Below are 17,253 nucleotides of genomic sequence, written 5' to 3'. Positions count from 1 at the left end.
CGGCGAGACTGGGCGCACGGCAGGTGGCCCGTACGGTTTCCCGCCGTGCACGCCTAACCTGAGTCGCAAAACTCCATGAAAAGCCATTTTCCCGCGGGGTTCCGGAGGCGGGGCTCCACTTTCCCAGGCGGACGCCCTCAAGTTCCCGCATCCCCGCCCGCCCGTGACGTGATGACGCAACGAGCCCCCCAGTGCCCGCCCCCTATGGCGCCAACACCCAATGAGCGGCCGCGGACCTCTTCGGTGGGCGGGACACGCAACTGGGAGCCCGCTTGGTTGGCCTGCGGCCTGGCGCGGCGCGTGACGAATTTCCGTTTCGTCGGTCGTGCTGCAGTTAAGGCGTGGCGTCCGCTCCGGGCGCCTGAAGGAGACTTGGGAGATTTCGGGGCCGCGCCGCCTGTGTACTTGGGAGTCGCCTACGCCGCCGCCGCTGCCGGCAATCCATGAGGAAGATGCTCGCCGCTGTCTCCCGCGTGTTGTCGGGCGTCTCCCAGAAGCCGGTGAGGCAGCAGCATGGGCGGCCCGGGGTAGGGCGCGAGCGGGGTCGAGGCGGGGCCCGACGCGGGAGTACGGCCAGGGCTTGGGGGCGCGCGGTGTGGTGCCTCTTAGGGCGCTGCGGAGCGGCCGGAGGGTAGCGGGCCTTTTGTTCTGCCTTCGCGCCTGGCACTCGGCTCCCTGCTCCGGGACTAGCGGCTGCTGGGCCCATCAGCCGCAAAAGGGGGGAGGGGAGCTCTACCAGGTCCACGGGGAGGTCAGCTGTGACTCCCGGCGCTGGCTACAGTAGGTGTGCTCCAGAAATGCCCGTTCATTTACTGCTGACAGAAAAGGGGGCCTGGGGCATCCACGAGTCCCCAGTTGATCCTGCCCATTCATTTGAAGTCTTCCTAATTTTGTTCTTCTTGACTAAGAGGCCACGTGGTGTGTTAAGAACGTGAACTTCAGAAACTGGTCCTGTTCAAACACCTGCCTCACCATTTACTAGCTCTGTGAGCTTAGGCAGGTTTTTGTTTTAAATCTCCCTTGCTCGGTTTCCAGCTCTCTAAAGAGATAATACGAGTATTCACCCCAAGGGGTTGTCCTGAAGCTTAAACTCTTGACATATATGTAAACCTTGCCAAATAGCGCCTGGTATATAGTAGGTGCTATCTGTGTTAGATGTTATTTCAGGGGCACCTGGGTGGCTTAGTGGTTGAGAGTAGGGCTTTGGCTCAGGTAGTGATCCCGGGGTCCTGGGATCAAGTTCCACATCAGGCTCCCCACGGGAAGCCTGCTTCTCCCTCTGCCTATGTCTCTGTCTTTCATGAATAAATAAAATCTTTTTTTAAAAATGTTACTTCAGTGCCCCCTTGGGTATACATTTGTGAAACACCTTCACCCAGCTCTGGAGGGTTAAGTCTGGGTCATGCTCACCAGAAATCACCACCCCTCCTTTCCCACAGTGTTGAGTTTTTCTTGGCAGTCACTTCCAAGAGCAGTCAAGCAGAACCCGGAGGAAATTGCCCTTCTTACACGCACACGCTTAGGGTAAAAGTAGCTAAAGAAAACAGCTTTGGTGCTTGGGAGAGTGGGGTTAGAGGTCAGCACTATTTATGGCTCCAGTTTTTAGATGTGCCTCAAGCCTTCCAGCATTTTGACCTCTAGGTATGGGGAGGTAGTATTACTGGGTAGAACTGTAGCCAAGCTTGACTTGCAGTTCAGGTTCTAGTAACTTCCAGGACTTTGTGGCAGTTCTGCTTACTGTGGGCAGAAATCATTGAAAGGTAGGAAGTATACCCTTTTGGGAATCCCATTGACTGAAATAACTACAAAACATAATTGGGGGGAAAAAAAACACAATTTGGTTCATCAGTCATTAGCATTTAATTGCAACTAGATCCACCTAAAGGATAAGCTCATTTCAGTGTTATTTCTGTATATCACATGATAGATCCAACATTTCTTGAGATCTTAATATGTGCCAGATGCTAGGCTATTTAATCTCCACAACTTCAGTTTTTAGTTGAATGTAAGTAATGGAAACACGTGTTCAACTTTATATGAGAATCTTAGTTTTGTATCATGTTAAATTTAAAGGGTTGTAGTAGAAAGGAAAAACTTTGATAGAATTGGTGATGTTCTACAGAAAAAAATTAGTGTATGCGTTTCAAATTACTGTCATCTCTGTGTCCCTAGGAACAGAGAGAAGCCATTAATATTAGAGGCTCATTTGCTCGGCTATCCAAAATATTTCTGGTTGTGTTTTTCAGTCTTCCAGCAATGCGTTGGCATGAAATGCTTCATCTCCATAAAACTTTGGTCTCTTCAAAAAATCATATACTACTGCCCAAATCAAATAGAAATGAATTTTGAGGGCAGCCCAGGTGGCTCAGCGGTTTAGCGCTGCCTTCAGCCCAGGGCCTGATCCTGGAGACCTGGGATCGAGTCCCACGTCAGGCTCCCTGCATGGAGCCTGATTCTCCCTCTGCCTGTGTCTCTGCCTGCCTCTTTCTCTCTCTCTCTCCCCCCTCACCCCCCTCTCGAATAAATAAATATTTTTAAAAAAATGAATTTTGAGTTCTAGTAATTTGTTAACTGGATAAGATCAGAGTAGAATATAACTTCATTTAGTCAAAAATTGTTATTGAGAGAAAAGATTATTACAGCGGAAATGGATTCCTATGTATAACATTTCTTCTATTTAATTAGTTTTTTTAAAAATAACCATTAGAGAGATGCCTGGGTGGCTCAGCAGTTGAGCTTCCACCTTCAGCTCAGGGCGTGATCCCAGAGTACCGGGATTGAGTCCCACATTGGGCTTCCTGCATGGAGCCTGCTTCTCCCTCTGCCTATGTCTCTTGCCTCTCTCTCTCTGTCTCTGTGTCTCTAATGAATAAATAAATAAAATCTTAAAATAAAAACGATTAGAGACAGTGACAGTACAACATTTTCCCTTACGTTCTCTAAGATATTAAACACCTACTTTATACAATGAGTTTTTTGAAAGACAAATTCCTTAAACTTATTTGTATCACCTGTGCTTAGAAAGTGGTTGTTTCTGTCTTGATGGGAGTAACATCTGGTATGCTTACTTATTTTTAAAGACACTTTTGCAAATCAAAGTGTCAAACCCAGAATGGGAACTTGGCAATCTGTGGAATAAGAAACTTACCCAGTTCATGACGGTTTCAAGTGTGTTTCCTTTCATCTAACAATGATTTTTTAGCATTAAGAAGTACAGGTTCAAAAAAGTATTGGTCTCTGATGATTTTAAAACAAACACTTTGAACACTCTAAGTAGCGTAGCCTGTGTTAACACAACTGAAACCTGATAAATAAGCACATTAGATCCAAGAGCCTGAAGTGCACTGAGCACTCTGGGGACATCTCATCAATAATTACAGTTTATGGAAACACTGATTACCTGATTTGCTCTGTTGCAAGGATAGGGAGCTATTAAACTGGGTTTGGGCCCACAGACACACATAATCTACAGTTAACAGATAATTCTTCAAAGTATTTTTCTGTGCCTTAGTATAATTAATGCCATATATGCAGGCAATAGGTAAAACAAAATAGCCAGAAAGAGGGGTGGCTCAAAGTAAGGAGCACTCTTTCACTGTCTAATATATAGTCTGTCATTGTTGGTTTCAACTTTAAGATCTTCTCAGTGGGTTTGGTCTCTACTTTTATTAAGTTTTTTTGAATTCCAGTTGACATACATTGTAATTTCAGGTGTACAATACAGTGTTTCAACAAGGTCTTTAGTTTTATTTATTTATTTAAATATTTTATTTATTCATGAGAGACATAGAGGCAGAGACACAGGCAGAGGAGAAGCAGGCTCCATGCAGGGAGCCCAATGTGGGACTCAATCCCGGTACTCTGGGGTCACGCCCTGAGCCGAAGGCAGACGCTTAAGCGATGAGCCACCCAGGCGTCCCATTATGTCAGTTTATAATCAGTGTTTGAAAACATGGCACAATGTGACAGTACAGTAATTGTAATTGGTTAAGTGTTTTGCGGTCTAATCTGGACCTTAGCTGTCACGTAGAGTACCTCTGTTGTGAGCAGGTATTTTCAATTGAAAGAGTGACAGAGACATTTCCCCAGCTTTTTACCACCCAAGCGATAGCAGCCACCCAAACATCAAGAAGGGAAAGCTGGTTGCAGAGAATCTCTCTCCCTTCTGAGGCTTCTGGAGGAGCCTGTCCAAGATCTGAGCTGTTCAAATTATACAATGTCCGTAGAGTCCATTGAGTATCTTTCTTTTGTCTTCTAGATTTCTCACTAACACATGTCTCGTACCTTGAGTAGTTTAAAATATTTTTCTTATGGAGCCATTTCATAGAGTAGTGGTTTGCCTGAAATAGGAATTGGATCATAGTTTTATATGAAGAATAATTCTGACAGTTTGTTCAATGTCTGGTTATGACTGCAAATAGCAGAAATAAAGCCCACAGGCTATCTAGGCTATCTCTTTAATTTGGCCACTAAATTTATTCTATTTTCACTGTAATTTCTTTGGAAACAAAATGCCCAAAAGGATGGGTTTGATTTTGCCTCCCTTTCTCTTTTTGCTGTTACCCTTCAGAGGTGGGTATGATCATGGTTCATTGGCCAGAACATGGATTCATTTTGAAGGCAAGATCCCAACACCGTAAAGAGAATGGAGGGATAGACCCGTGAATATGTTGGGGCTTAGGAAAATTCCAGGATTGCATTCTGAGAACTGATTTATAATACCTGACAATAAAACATACTGATATATTTGTATATTTTGGTCTTTCAAGGCAAGCAGAGTGTTGGTGGCCTCCCGTAATTTTGCAAATGATGCTACATTTGAAATTAAGGTAAGAGGTGTTTTGCTTTGTGTTAATAATTTTTCCACAGGTAAACATATTTACACAGTTTTACCTTTGGAATAGAACATTTTGATATTCATGCTTTTTCACCATTTTATTCTAAATGTTCTAGTGTCAGAGGTTCAAAAAAGTTTAGCAAAAATTAGAATTCACTCAGCAGCTTGCTGTGTTTCGGGGAGGGGACAGGGTATGGGCTAAAACAAAGACTTAATCTAAAATTTAGAATGTGTTTCAGTAAAACATTTCAATAAGAAGTTTCTTTGGGGTGCCTGGGTAGTGGTGAGTTGATTGGCTTCCTTTGGCTCAGGTCATGACCCAGGGGTCCATTGGGCTCCCTGCTCAGAGGGGAGTCGCTTCTTCCTCTCCCTCTGCCCCTTTCCCAGCTCATTCTCTCTCTCTCTCTCTCTCTCTCTCTCTCTCTCTCATAAATAAATAAATAAATAAATAAATAAATAAATAAATAATAAATCAATCTTAAAATTTTCTTAGACTATTCCTTTCAAAGTTTGTCTTTCAGCCTGTAACTCCTTTGACTTCCATGGGTTTTCAGTGAAAGTCATCTTAGATTTCTTGCCTCCAAAACTAGATCCTCTCACATAATGAGCTTTATGATGAAAGGAGTCAGAAGTAATATGCAGCATTTCTTATGTGCTCCTCTGCTGGTTTTTGAGTTAAATATTACTGCAATAAGATATTAGATCTCTAAGTGGGTAGTCAGTGTTTACATTGCAGTAGCTGGAAGTTAACTGATTCCATTTCAGAAATGCGATCTTCACCGGCTAGAAGAGGGCCCTCCCGTCACCACAGTGCTCACCAGGGAGGATGGGCTCAGGTACTATAGGATGATGCAGACTGTTCGCCGAATGGAGTTAAAGGCAGATCAGCTGTATAAACAGAAAATTATTCGTGGTTTCTGTCACTTGTGTGATGGTCAGGTGAGTGGTGGTTTTGTAATAAAACAATGTTAGATGTAGGAGTTTAAGTATGGTTTGTATTTATTGGTTTTTACCCTGCCTTATGCCTCTGAAGGATTTGAGGCCTGCCTGTCAGAATAAAGATGAGCATGCTGAGGCCCGCTACTAAGCTCATACTAAAGAATTCATGCACACGTCCCATTGCTGGTGTCTTGCACCTTGATGACTTTGTGATCACCTATAGTGCATATACTCATGGGGGAAAGGGTTTTTCACTTTGTGTTTTGTTTTGTGGGTTTAGGCCAAGGGTTACGAATTAAAATGCCTATGGGGACCAGCTGGGTAGAATAAATTAGTGAAGAAAGTGGGACTGGTAGTGAACTGGATGAAGTGGGCCAGGCCCTTCCCACTAGGGGACACCATAATTTGGTTCCAGCCAGTTGGTGCCATATGGAAATACAGGGTTAATGCTTCCTGTTGGTCCTTCAAGAGAGGACAGAAGTGTTGATTTTCATATGAAATTCCCCTAATATTAATGTTCCCCCCAAAGTAACATTTAATATTCAGGATTTTTCTCCAAATCACTGCATGGGCTTGAAATAGTACATCTATGGATTATTAATTTGTAGCTTCTGGCTTGAGCTTTACCTTCTATTCTGTTTGCAGTGAAAAATCAAGCTCCTTTTGTGCTTATTAAGAGTTCTACTAGGCTAAATTTTCATAATAGTCTAAGGATTTTGTCTAGAAATGTGTATTGTATTGATTCATTGCTGCTTCTTCCTTTTATGCAGGAAGCTTGTTGTGTGGGCCTGGAGGCTGGCATAAATCCCACAGACCATCTTATCACAGCCTATCGGGCTCATGGCTTTACCTTTACTCGTGGCCTTTCTGTCAGAGAAATTCTCGCAGAGCTTACAGGTTTGCTATTGATTTTTCAAAAAGGGGAAATCAGTGAAATAAATTTGCAGATCTCTCATATTAAGATGCTATTACAACTTAATTAAAACGGTTTTGAGTTAAAAAAAAATCTCTCTCTTTGGGTTCTCTGTTACCTCTGTTGTGCTTTTGAGTAAACTTACCATTTTTGAGGTCATTTGGCCTTTAGGTAAAAGTTTTAAAATGTTAGCTTCGTAAAATCATAATACTGTTTGTCACTCAAGCATGCCAGTAGAAATTAGCAGTCATAGAAAGTAAGTGGAGCAGGAGTATTTCATTGTATGCAATTTAAATTCTAGGAAGCTTTTTAATATTCCCTTTGTCCCCCTTGACTCTTGAACTGTTCAGTGTACCAATGTAGGATAAATCGGAAGATGTTTGTAACTAGCGCCAAAAAAAGGCGGGGGGGCCAGGGTACCATGCTGATGTTTAAAGGAAACCCCATGGTCAAGGAGCTGGGAAGGTCAAAGACATTGGCCTGGATTGACCTTCATTCAAGGACTGGGAGATAAGGGTGGAGTATATATTTGCCTAGAGGGATGGGTGCTTATAGAGTTGAACTAGCCTGTGAGTTCTAGTGGTTGATGAGCCTCTAAGTAGATACTTGGGGTGTGGTTTTCTTTTGTTTATTTGCTTTCTGATGTGTATGTGCACATGCTGCCATTTGTAGGACGAAGAGGAGGTTGTGCTAAAGGAAAAGGTGGATCGATGCATATGTATGCCAAGAACTTCTATGGGGGTAATGGCATTGTTGGAGCTCAGGTAATCCATGACAAGGATGAGGGGATTGCATGCTTTCCTAGATCTGGCCCTGGATCATGTCTTAATGTTTCATCCCCCAGAGAACTTCCCTCTGAAATATTTTAGTACTTTGGAGGCTGAGTGGACTTTAAAAGACCTATTGCTTCATAGCCTACCATTTTATCAGTTAATAAATAGATTTGAATAGTGATATTTTTTTTAATTTTTTTATTTATTTATGATAGTCACAGAGAGAGAGAGGCAGAGACATAGGCAGAGGGAGAAGCAGGCTCCATGCACCGGGAGCCTGATGGGGGATTCGATCCCAGATCTCCAGGATCGCGCCCTGGGCCAAAGGCAGGTGCCAAACCGCTGCGCCACCCAGGGATCCCTGGATAGTGATTTAAAATTCTCTTAGGTGTTTAGTTTTATATGTAAGCAAGAGCCCCTAGCAGCGGCCTATACCTTTATTATGTTTAAGTACATTGATTGCTTTGTCACATCCGCTTAGGCCTTCCTCTCCCTGCTGTAGACTGCGGTTGAGGGTATCTGAGGAGGAAAGGCAGGTGATCAGGATCTTAGGGGCCACATTAGACATCACTTCAGCTTTTGTGGTTATGTAGTCCTTTTTGTTCTCATCAGTTAGTGAATAATGAAGTATCAGCCTGGGTGTGATATGTAAGTGATGAATCACTAAATTCTCCTCCTGAAACCAATATGATGCTCTGTTAATTAACTAGAATTTGGGGGATCACTGGTCGCTCAGTGGTTTAGCACCTGTCTTTGGCCCAGGGCATGATCCTGGAGACCCGGGATTGAGTCCCACATCGAGCTCCCTGCAGAGAGCCTGCTTCTCCCTCTGCCTGTGTTTCTCTCTGTCTCTCATGAATAAATAAATAAAATCTTAAAAAAACTCAAAGAAGTAACAACATAAAATTATAACTGGATTGTTTGGCTCACTTTGTAATGTGACTTTGCTGTATGTTAAAAAACAGTTTCATATTTTAGCTCTTTAGTCATTGAATCTTTACAGAAGTGTTATTTAATGGTTGAAATAGAAGAATTATTCATGTTGCTTTACCAGTTTGATTATAATTTTGGGGGTAGGGTAGAGAGTTTCTAGTGACAGTGTAATTTCTGTTTTAAGTTCTGGTGAGAACTTGAAATGCAGAGCATTAATTTCTCCCCTCATGGATTTCTGTGGTTCTTTTCTTGGTTGTCCTTAATATTAGGTGCCCTTGGGAGCAGGAATTGCTTTGGCCTGTAAGTATAATGGAAAGGATGAGGTCTGTTTGACTTTATATGGCGATGGTGCTGCTAATCAGGTGAGTATGTGTCTCTTGACTTTGCAATAACCATTGCAGTTTTATCTCCAAAGTGTTGAGTAGTCAGAGTTCATTTGTAGCGAAGTAGTCTATTGCCTAGTAGTTGAAGTAGTCATATTGGGGCAAGCTAGAATTTGGTTTTATGGCCAGATTACAGGTATACTTTGTGGCACGTTGCACAAGTGCTTAATACGGGCACACACCCAGGAAGAAGCTCTCCTCTGCCTCCAGCTCAGTGCTTCACACCCTGTGGGTGAAGGACCTTTTTCCAATTTAACCCAGTGCAGACTTGTTCTTATACCAATCCTGTAATGTACAGACTCATTCTCTTGGAGAGCATGGCATTGGCTCATGGTTTCTGAGCCCTGGCTCTTTCTATACTTTTCCTGTCACGGTCGGAGTCCTCACCATTCCACAGACAACACTCTGAGGCCCTGCTCCGGATGCTGATTCTCAGTCATTGGTTCACTCTGGTTGTCCAGTGGGTCTCCTAGGATTTATAACAAAGCATAAAACTAGGTAGTCACAAAGTTTTACATGTTTCTCTTTTCCTACTATATTCTACACCACTGCCTTGGCCCCACCGAAACAAGTGGTGGAATTTATTTGGTTTGTCACTTCCTTCGGTTGCAAAAAGAGATGATGCTTGCCGTTTCTTCCTCCCTCACCAACACACTCCTTTGCCTCAAAAGCTCCGCTGTGGAAGGTGAAGGAAGCTTTTCATGTTTTATGAAAGGTCTCGTGCCAGGAAGAGCAGCAGCTTTTGGGGACAATGAAGAAGTCTAGAGAAAAGTAGCAAAATGAAACTACTTGAACTGTTTATACATACTTCCAGGGTCAGATATTTGAAGCTTACAACATGGCAGCTTTGTGGAAATTGCCGTGTATCTTCATCTGTGAGAATAACCGCTACGGAATGGGAACGTCTGTTGAGAGAGCAGCAGCCAGCACTGATTACTACAAGAGAGGCGACTTCATTCCTGGGCTGCGGGTAAGGGCGCCTGGTGTGCAGCCGGGACTACCCCTTCGCAGCGTGATAGCTCTGTGTGGGTCCTTGACAGTCCCAGACACACACAGGCGTTCTCTGTTCATAGCGTGTGAACGGGTCCTGTAAAATTGGTTTGACACGGTTTGATTTATGCTCTGCCCTTTCCGTGTATGAACAGGTAGATGGAATGGATATCTTGTGTGTCCGGGAGGCAACAAGGTTTGCAGCCGCCTACTGTAGATCTGGAAAGGTAAGACTCAACCCTCTGGGCTAGAGATGTCCATTGACATTTATCTTAAAAGAATGTCTCCCATGTGTCTATTGTAGCTCTTCAGGGGTTGCTGGTAATTAGTTGTGTAGAAGGCAGGAGCAGAGTCCAGTGAATTGGGTCCCTTTGTAAATACTGTGGTCTTGATAGCTTACCTCTTAGGAAACATCCCACATTGCCCCTGTTTGGGGTGAATCTTTCCTCTTGAGTGCTTCCTCAGCATTTTGCCTTGTGGTTTGGTTATTTTTATTTATGCGCCTCCAACCTCTACCCACCCACCCCCACCTGCCACCCTGTTAATCATAATAAGCCCCTTGAGTGAGCATATTGGGGACCCCCCTCCCAGTGCTCAGCACAGAACTTTGCTGGGATAATAGGCATTTTGTGTAAGCTCATCTTCCATAATTTAAATATTACGGTTAAAGTATGTAATCTTCACCTTGCTGTTTCAGTCCTGAGAATCTGGACCTTTCAGGTAGAGCAGTAGAGGGAGAAGGGAACAGTGAGGTTGGCTTAGATGCCAGCAGAGCAAGTGGAAAGGATGATGTTCTCCCTGAATTGGTGTTCACAGCCCAGAAAGCATGCCCCTAGGGTTTACCTTTCCATGACACCCCTGTGTGGGAAGACTGGGCTACCAGTGATGCAAATGGAGAACGAGGGTGGAGCAGGGAGGGAAATGTGGGGGGGTGCTGCACATGAGAACAGAGGAATGAAATCAAGTATGGCTGAGGTGGCAGAGAGCTCAGCAGTCTACGTCGGGACTCCAAGACTAGAGAGGTATAGACTTGAGCGGTGGATATCATTCCCCTCTTCCCCAGTTCCTGAAAGAACATGTGGAATACAAACTTAACGTGGAAATAGGATCACTGGTTTATAGTGTTGACTTTATTTTATAATTTTATATATACTGGTTTATATGTGTTGACTTTCTCAGCCTCATCTTGGAATTAGGGGAGAGTCTAGAAACCCCCTTAGCCTAGCCCACTGTTGTTTTCCAATAGCTCCTGGGTGGCGCAGAACAGAAAAATAGGTGAAAAATAAATCCTTATTGAGGGATTGACCTGGGTCAGGTGATGCAGTAAGCACTTATGTGTGAACCAACACAACCCCTGAGTTAGGTCCCTCATCTGTACAATAACTAAGGCACAGAGCAGTTTAAGGGTACGTAGCTACTATACATGACAGCCCAGATTGGATCCCAGGCTCTTGGACTGAGAGCTGGGCCTCTCCCTTTGCACCCCACCCCCAACTACTACACCACACTGCCCAGGGATCCTAGATCCACCCTCTTCCCCTCAGTGTTCAAAGCTGTCTTCTGGAAGGGGGCTAGTGAAGGAGGAGCAAACTGTCCTGGGTGTGGTCGGGCTGGCCAGCCGAGTCCTGGGGTTAATCATCATGTGTTGTCTGTTACCACCAACGTTGTTACACACTAGCCGCATCTGTGCCGGATTGGTTGTCAGCCCTTATAGGTGAGGTGGAGATTGACCTACCCAGCCTAGTTTTAATTCTCCCTTCCACACTTTCCAGCACATCTAGAGGTCTGCTTTTAGTCCTATTCTGTGGGATTTTGTATTGTATTTTTCTGTACCTTTTTAAAAGAATCCAGATGCTTGTAGATCATTCATATGTGCCTGAGGGGGAAAAACTAGCTTTATTGGCCCTGAAGATAAAAACCATCCCCTTCCTTGCTGTCATACCTGCCTTAATGGGTTTTTCTGCATTAAATCTCAGCTGTTTTATAGGATTATTCTATGTCAAAGGCAGTGCTGATGAAATAATATCAGTGGGCTCTAGAACATGCTGAATGCCTTTTTGATTCAGAAACTAAGTTCTTGCGGTGCCTGGGTAGCTTAGTGGTCTGCCTTTGGCTCGGGTCGTGATCTTGGGGTCTCTCTCATGAATAATTAAAATCTTAAAAAAAATAAAAAGCAACTAAGTTCCATATAAACTAGAAGTATCAGAAAGGAGAACATAATTCTTAAGTCAGTCAGCTAATAGGAAATTCTTGACAACTCAGCCAACTTACAGAAAATCCAATGAGAATATCTTTGATTCTGAAAGGATGTGCTGTGCTCATCGTCTCACTGGGTTGTTTTAGGGGCCCATATTGATGGAGCTACAGACTTACCGTTACCATGGACACAGCATGAGCGACCCTGGTGTCAGGTATGGTCATGGGAAATCTGGGTGTGGTGTCCCTGGGTGGGTGGGCTTTGTATGGTGCTACTCATATGAAAAAGCAAAGCATTTCAACATTTGCTTTGGAAGCCAGACACCAGTGGGCTTCATGCGGTGAATTTGTTGGTATCGAGTAATTATTTGAGTCTTTGCCTGGAAGCATTCGGAAAATCCTTATTTGTAGTATGTACATGTTAGCATGAGCAGTAATGAATTGCAGAGAAGGGGGCACCTGGCTGGCTTAGAGGGGAGAGCATGTGACTTGGGATTTGTGATGTTATGGGTAGAAGTTACTTTACAGAGAGAAACTGTTGGATAAAACAGGTCAATGGTATAGCATATATATATTTAGGGACATGTAGCTTTTGTAGGCATTACCCAAATATAGAGTTGAAATGTGAAAACTTGGCTGGTATGGAGTGAGGCCACCTGGCACGTGGGATATTCAGTATATTGAAATCAATCGGTCAAAAAAAAGGTAAGTTACATTAGGAAGATAGTTTTACTTGCCACTTAGTGACCCTGGCATGTAATGCTGCCATCCCAGAGTGTGACAGAGTTAAAAGTAGTAGATTTAGTCAATAAGCCCTAACAAGCCTGAGAGTAGATTGGTATTCTAAGAGAAATGTTATAAAGAACAACTTAGATGGAAAAATGTACTTGGTATTTTCAAAAAAACAATAGAGCCCTTTTAGTGGTGGTTGGAAGATATAAGACAAGGATGTATGTACAGTTGACCTTTGAGCAACACAGGTTTCAACAACATGGGCCCACAGATCCAGGGATTTTCTTTTTTCATTTCTCTTGACTATAACACTTCTTTCCAACTTCCGTTAAGAGCACACTATATAGACTAATACATGGAAGTAACATACAAAATACGTGTTAATAAAGTGTTATTCATAAGACTTGTTTTTCGGGAGTCAACATTTGCAGATTTTCAACTGTGTGTATGGGCGGTTGGCGCTCTTAACTGACTCTCGAACACCGTGGGGCTTCTTTTCTAGAATCAGGAATTGGAAAACCTGTGCAAGTGTTCACTGGCCTCACTTCTCTGGGCTCCTAAAGCCTGATTTCCTGCTTGGTATTCTGCTACCTGCCAGTGACGTGAGAGGGCACAGGCAGTGGCTCTACCACTTCCTTCAGATCCTACATCTGGATCAAAAAAGCAAATAAAAGCTTGGCCCCTCCTCTTCAGAACACCTGAGAAGCCAGGGGAATCGTCAGGGTAGAGTTTGCCTCTAAGATTCTAGTATCTTTCATGGAAGAGTTCTTGTATTCTATGTGCACCCTCCCCCGGTGACCGCTCTGTGTCCGAAGCCCACGTCTCTGGAGCTGTCCTTACCTACTGTTTGTCTTCCTGTAGTTACCGTACACGAGAGGAGATTCAGGAAGTAAGAAGTAAGAGCGACCCTATCATGCTTCTCAAGGATAGAATGGTGAACAGCAACCTGGCCAGTGTCGAGGAACTAAAGGTAGGCTCGCCTTTTCCAGCAACCAGTTTTTTTTTTGCACCCAGAGAGCTGCCACTCCTGGGGGAGCTGCCTGGGTCAGTGGGAAAGTATGGGTCAGTCATATTCGCAAAACCTTGAAACCCAGGAGCTGTTTTTTCCTAAAAATATACTTTGGATGTTCGGTTCATAAAGAGCCCCTGTTAGTACTTCTATTCCTAGGAGAGTTCTAGTTGTACTAGCAACCTGTTCCAAGTAGACCTGCTTGTATCTATGCTGCTGTTTACTCAGTAACCTCCTGAACTATAATCTGATTTATAGGAAATTGATGTTGAAGTGAGGAAGGAAATTGAGGATGCTGCCCAGTTTGCCACTGCTGATCCGGAACCGCCTTTGGAAGAACTAGGCTATCACATTTACAGCAGCGATCCGCCTTTTGAAGTTCGGGGTGCAAATCAGTGGATCAAGTTTAAGTCTATCAGTTAATAATAGATAGTTACACCTTCAGTGGGATCCAACTCTAAGGGTCTTTGTGTTCTCAAATTTGTTAAGGAAGAAAAGCCCATAAAAAGAATATAGGCTAAGGTAGTAATTGCATGTGTTTTGTACAACAACTGTACAACAGTGTTGCATTAAAAGATGTTACTGCACACTTAGTGTGAATATTATATAAGGTTATTTTAGATTCAGATTTTTCCTTAAAATAGTTCTATTCCTTTTAATAACTGAAAAATAGTATACAACTAAATCAAAAGCCATTCATTCCTACGTTTGAGGGGAGTGGGATCATTCCCTTGACCCTTGGCAAGGGCCCCTGTGCCTCACCTAACAGCAAATACTACATGCACACCCTCCTCAGTGTGCGTGTGGGAGCTAAAGCCTCTTCACACTGACCATCATTTTTCAGTAAAAGTATATTATCTCCAGTCAGGGAGGTAGAAGGACAATTCCAGTTTTATTTTTTTAAGGATTTTATTTTTAAGTAATCTCTAGACCCAACATGGGGCTCGAACTCCCAACTCTGAGATCAAGACTCAAATGCTCCATCAGCTGAGCCAGCTAGGTGCCCCAACAATGCCATTTTTAAATAAGACCATAATCATTTCAAAGGCCAAATAACTTAGTTTTCTTCATTTATACATTAAATACAAAGCTATTTTCTTAATAGTTTTCTATTTACATTCATATCAAACATTAAATACAAGGCATATTCTTAAGTACAATGCCAGTTTATAGTAAGCTATGGTCTAAAACAGTGAGGCCCAGCCTGTTACTTTAGGGTGTATATTGAAATTTGTTTAAAAGATTCCATAATATTCTGGGATGTCAAATTAGAGTTCAGCCACTGTTCTCACAATACGTAAGTTCTACTCACCTTTAAAACATGTTGGTAAGAGATTTAAAAAGCTCATCCCATTTCAGCAATTCGTTAAAACTTCAAACTCTTAAATAACGGGGTTTTCCTTATGTAAACTTAGTGGAATTCGGGTGTATGTTAACAGAAATCTTAAGAAGGATGTCAGCTCTTCGCTCCCTCTGTCCCCTGGCCTAAGCCGACTGGTTCAGCCTCATCTCGGGCGGCTGGAGACCCCTGAGCCCTTCTGTACTGGCAGACTGCTGTCCAGAGCCGGCAGAGGCAACCACCACTAGGAGACAAATGAGGCTGCTTTAGAGTCGTAAGCACACCACCGAGTACTTCTTTAGGAGCTCTTAAGCTACAGTGTACAACTCTAGACCTGTCTAGATTGCCAAAATGCAGTTCCTCGCTTAACTAGAGGTCTTTCGTCTTGTATTTGGGCTCCAGTAGGAGGGCCAGGTGGCTCTGCGGAGCAGGCTGAGGAAGGAGGGGCTGGAGAGAGCTCTGGGGTTTCACCTCCCACTGGTACCCAACTCTACCCTAAGGAAACTCTGGAGTGAGAGAGGAGGTTGGGTAGTTGGTTTTCTGACTAAGCCATAGCCATACATAGGAAGGAGAATTGATTTCGGTGAAGGAGTAAAGTGACCACCACTTTGTTTTCTACTGATTTAAAAGCACAATCACATCAAAAAAGTCATTTTCTATTACAGTGTTTTGAAGCCATTCTTACCGTAGTCTAAGGTGTCTTAGATCTTCCCTAGTGATGTCATTAAGAATATCAGAAAGGGTATAACCTTCTTCAACAATCTGAAACAAAAATCGAATACAGAAGAGCTAAGCTGCTTTGTAAGAAGGGCATAGGAATGCTTTTTTGTTAGAAATTTACCTTTTCTATTGTACTCGAATCTGCTCCTTGCAGTTGTAACCAGTCCACAAGCTCTTTATCAGTTTTCTGCTCCTGAGACCCAGGAGGGGATGCTGAATTCTCTGTAGTATCTGCAACGATGTGAGATGTATTTTGTTGTATGTTAATGTTTAAAACTCTTCAAAAGTAACAAGGTGGATGAAATAAACTATTATACAACATAAAGGTGATTTGAAAGAAAATGAATTTAAACCTGTGTGAACTGGGGATCCCTGGGTGGCGCAGCGGTTTGGCGCCTGCCTTTGGCCCAGGGCGCGATCCTGGAGACCCGGGATCGAATCCCACGTCGGGCTCCCAGTGCATGGAGCCTGCTTCTCCCTCTGCCTGTGTCTCTGCCTGTGTGTGTGTGTGTGTGTGTGTGTGCGTGTGTGTGTGTGTGTGTGACTATCATAAATAAAAAAATTTTTAAAAAACTGTGTGAACTGTTCTAATTCATACTACACAACACTCCCTAGTTGGTGGATTCACTTCCCAGAGATTAAAGGGACCACAGGTAAGGGTGAGGTTACTTGCGAATCTGATATGCTTGCTATCTGTCTACCACCTTAAAAAAATAAAGATTTTATTTATTTATTCATGAGAGGCAGAGACACAGGCAGAGGGAGAAGCAGGCTCCATGCAGGGAGCCCGACGCGGGACTCCATCCCAGGACTCCAGGATCATGCCTGGAGTTGAAGGCAGACGCTTAACTGCTAAGCCACCCTGGCATCCCTCTATCTGCCACTTTAAATGCTTATTACAGTCTGTAAAATGCCTCTTGTAAGGAATCTCATCCTTAACTGCACTGGAAATCAAATGAGGAAATAGACTTCAGTCCTGAGATTTTGTGCCCGTGCTTATCCATCCCACATTCCAAGAGGTGCCTGCAGCTCTTTGCTAAGTGGCCTGAAGTGGATCAGGTTTAACTTGTGCAATAAATCTGCAATCACCCTTTTTAGGTATGTAAGGGCCGTGCCCTTTGACAGGCAGTCATGTAACCACTACTGTCATCAAGATGACAAATTTCTGTCACCCCCAGAAGTTCTTGCAGCCTTTTATAATCATTCTCCCCCCACCCCCAATTCTGATGTTTTCGGTCCCTAGAGTTTTGCCTTTAACAGAGTTTTGCATAAATATTCCATATTTAGGTGCTCATAGCATGTAGCCTTTTGAATCTGCCTTCACTGAGCATAATGCATTTGTGATTCATCCATGTTTTTGAATGTACCAGTGGTTTTCTGTTACTGAGGAGTATTCCAGAATATACTGGAGTACTTACTGCTTTACTAGAGAGTAACTGCAACTGTGGCAAGGCTGACTAGCCATTTTAAGTGGTCTCACACACAAAGC

The 17,253-nt window shown here is 43.4% G+C and overlaps 2 protein-coding genes across 3 annotated transcripts in view; one reads left to right on the top strand and one right to left on the bottom strand.

The window, feature by feature from the left end:
* Positions 1-291: 291 nt before the first annotated feature.
* Positions 292-16,089, top strand: PDHA1 (pyruvate dehydrogenase E1 subunit alpha 1). The gene is made up of 11 exons (XM_072815493.1): positions 292-500; positions 4,770-4,829; positions 5,603-5,776; positions 6,547-6,673; positions 7,362-7,453; positions 8,665-8,757; positions 9,593-9,748; positions 9,924-9,995; positions 12,112-12,179; positions 13,558-13,666; positions 13,964-16,089. Exons 1-11 carry the CDS (start codon positions 444-446, stop codon positions 14,126-14,128), a joined length of 1,173 nt encoding a protein of 390 aa, XP_072671594.1. The 5' UTR covers positions 292-443; the 3' UTR covers positions 14,129-16,089.
* MAP3K15 (mitogen-activated protein kinase kinase kinase 15) overlaps positions 13,962-17,253 on the bottom strand; it is a 114,238-nt gene continuing 110,946 nt past the window's right edge. Inside the window, exons 27-29 of one of the 2 annotated variants that reach the window (XM_072815492.1) lie at positions 15,886-15,995; positions 15,730-15,806; positions 13,962-15,288 (exon numbers count right to left, since the gene is read on the bottom strand). In XM_072815492.1, the coding sequence (XP_072671593.1) occupies positions 15,162-15,288; positions 15,730-15,806; positions 15,886-15,995 (314 nt within the window). In that variant the 3' untranslated portion in view covers positions 13,962-15,161. Of the gene's footprint in view, positions 15,289-15,729; positions 15,807-15,885; positions 15,996-17,253 lie in introns of those variants that run through there. The other variant, XR_012026136.1, reaches the window with a different exon arrangement.

The sequence above is a fragment of the Canis lupus genome, chromosome X (assembly GCF_048164855.1).
Source record: "Canis lupus baileyi chromosome X, mCanLup2.hap1, whole genome shotgun sequence".
NCBI classification, from domain to species: domain Eukaryota; kingdom Metazoa; phylum Chordata; class Mammalia; order Carnivora; family Canidae; genus Canis; species Canis lupus.
Note: the sequence above shows the minus strand (reverse complement) of the source record. Positions and strands in the feature narration are given on the sequence as shown.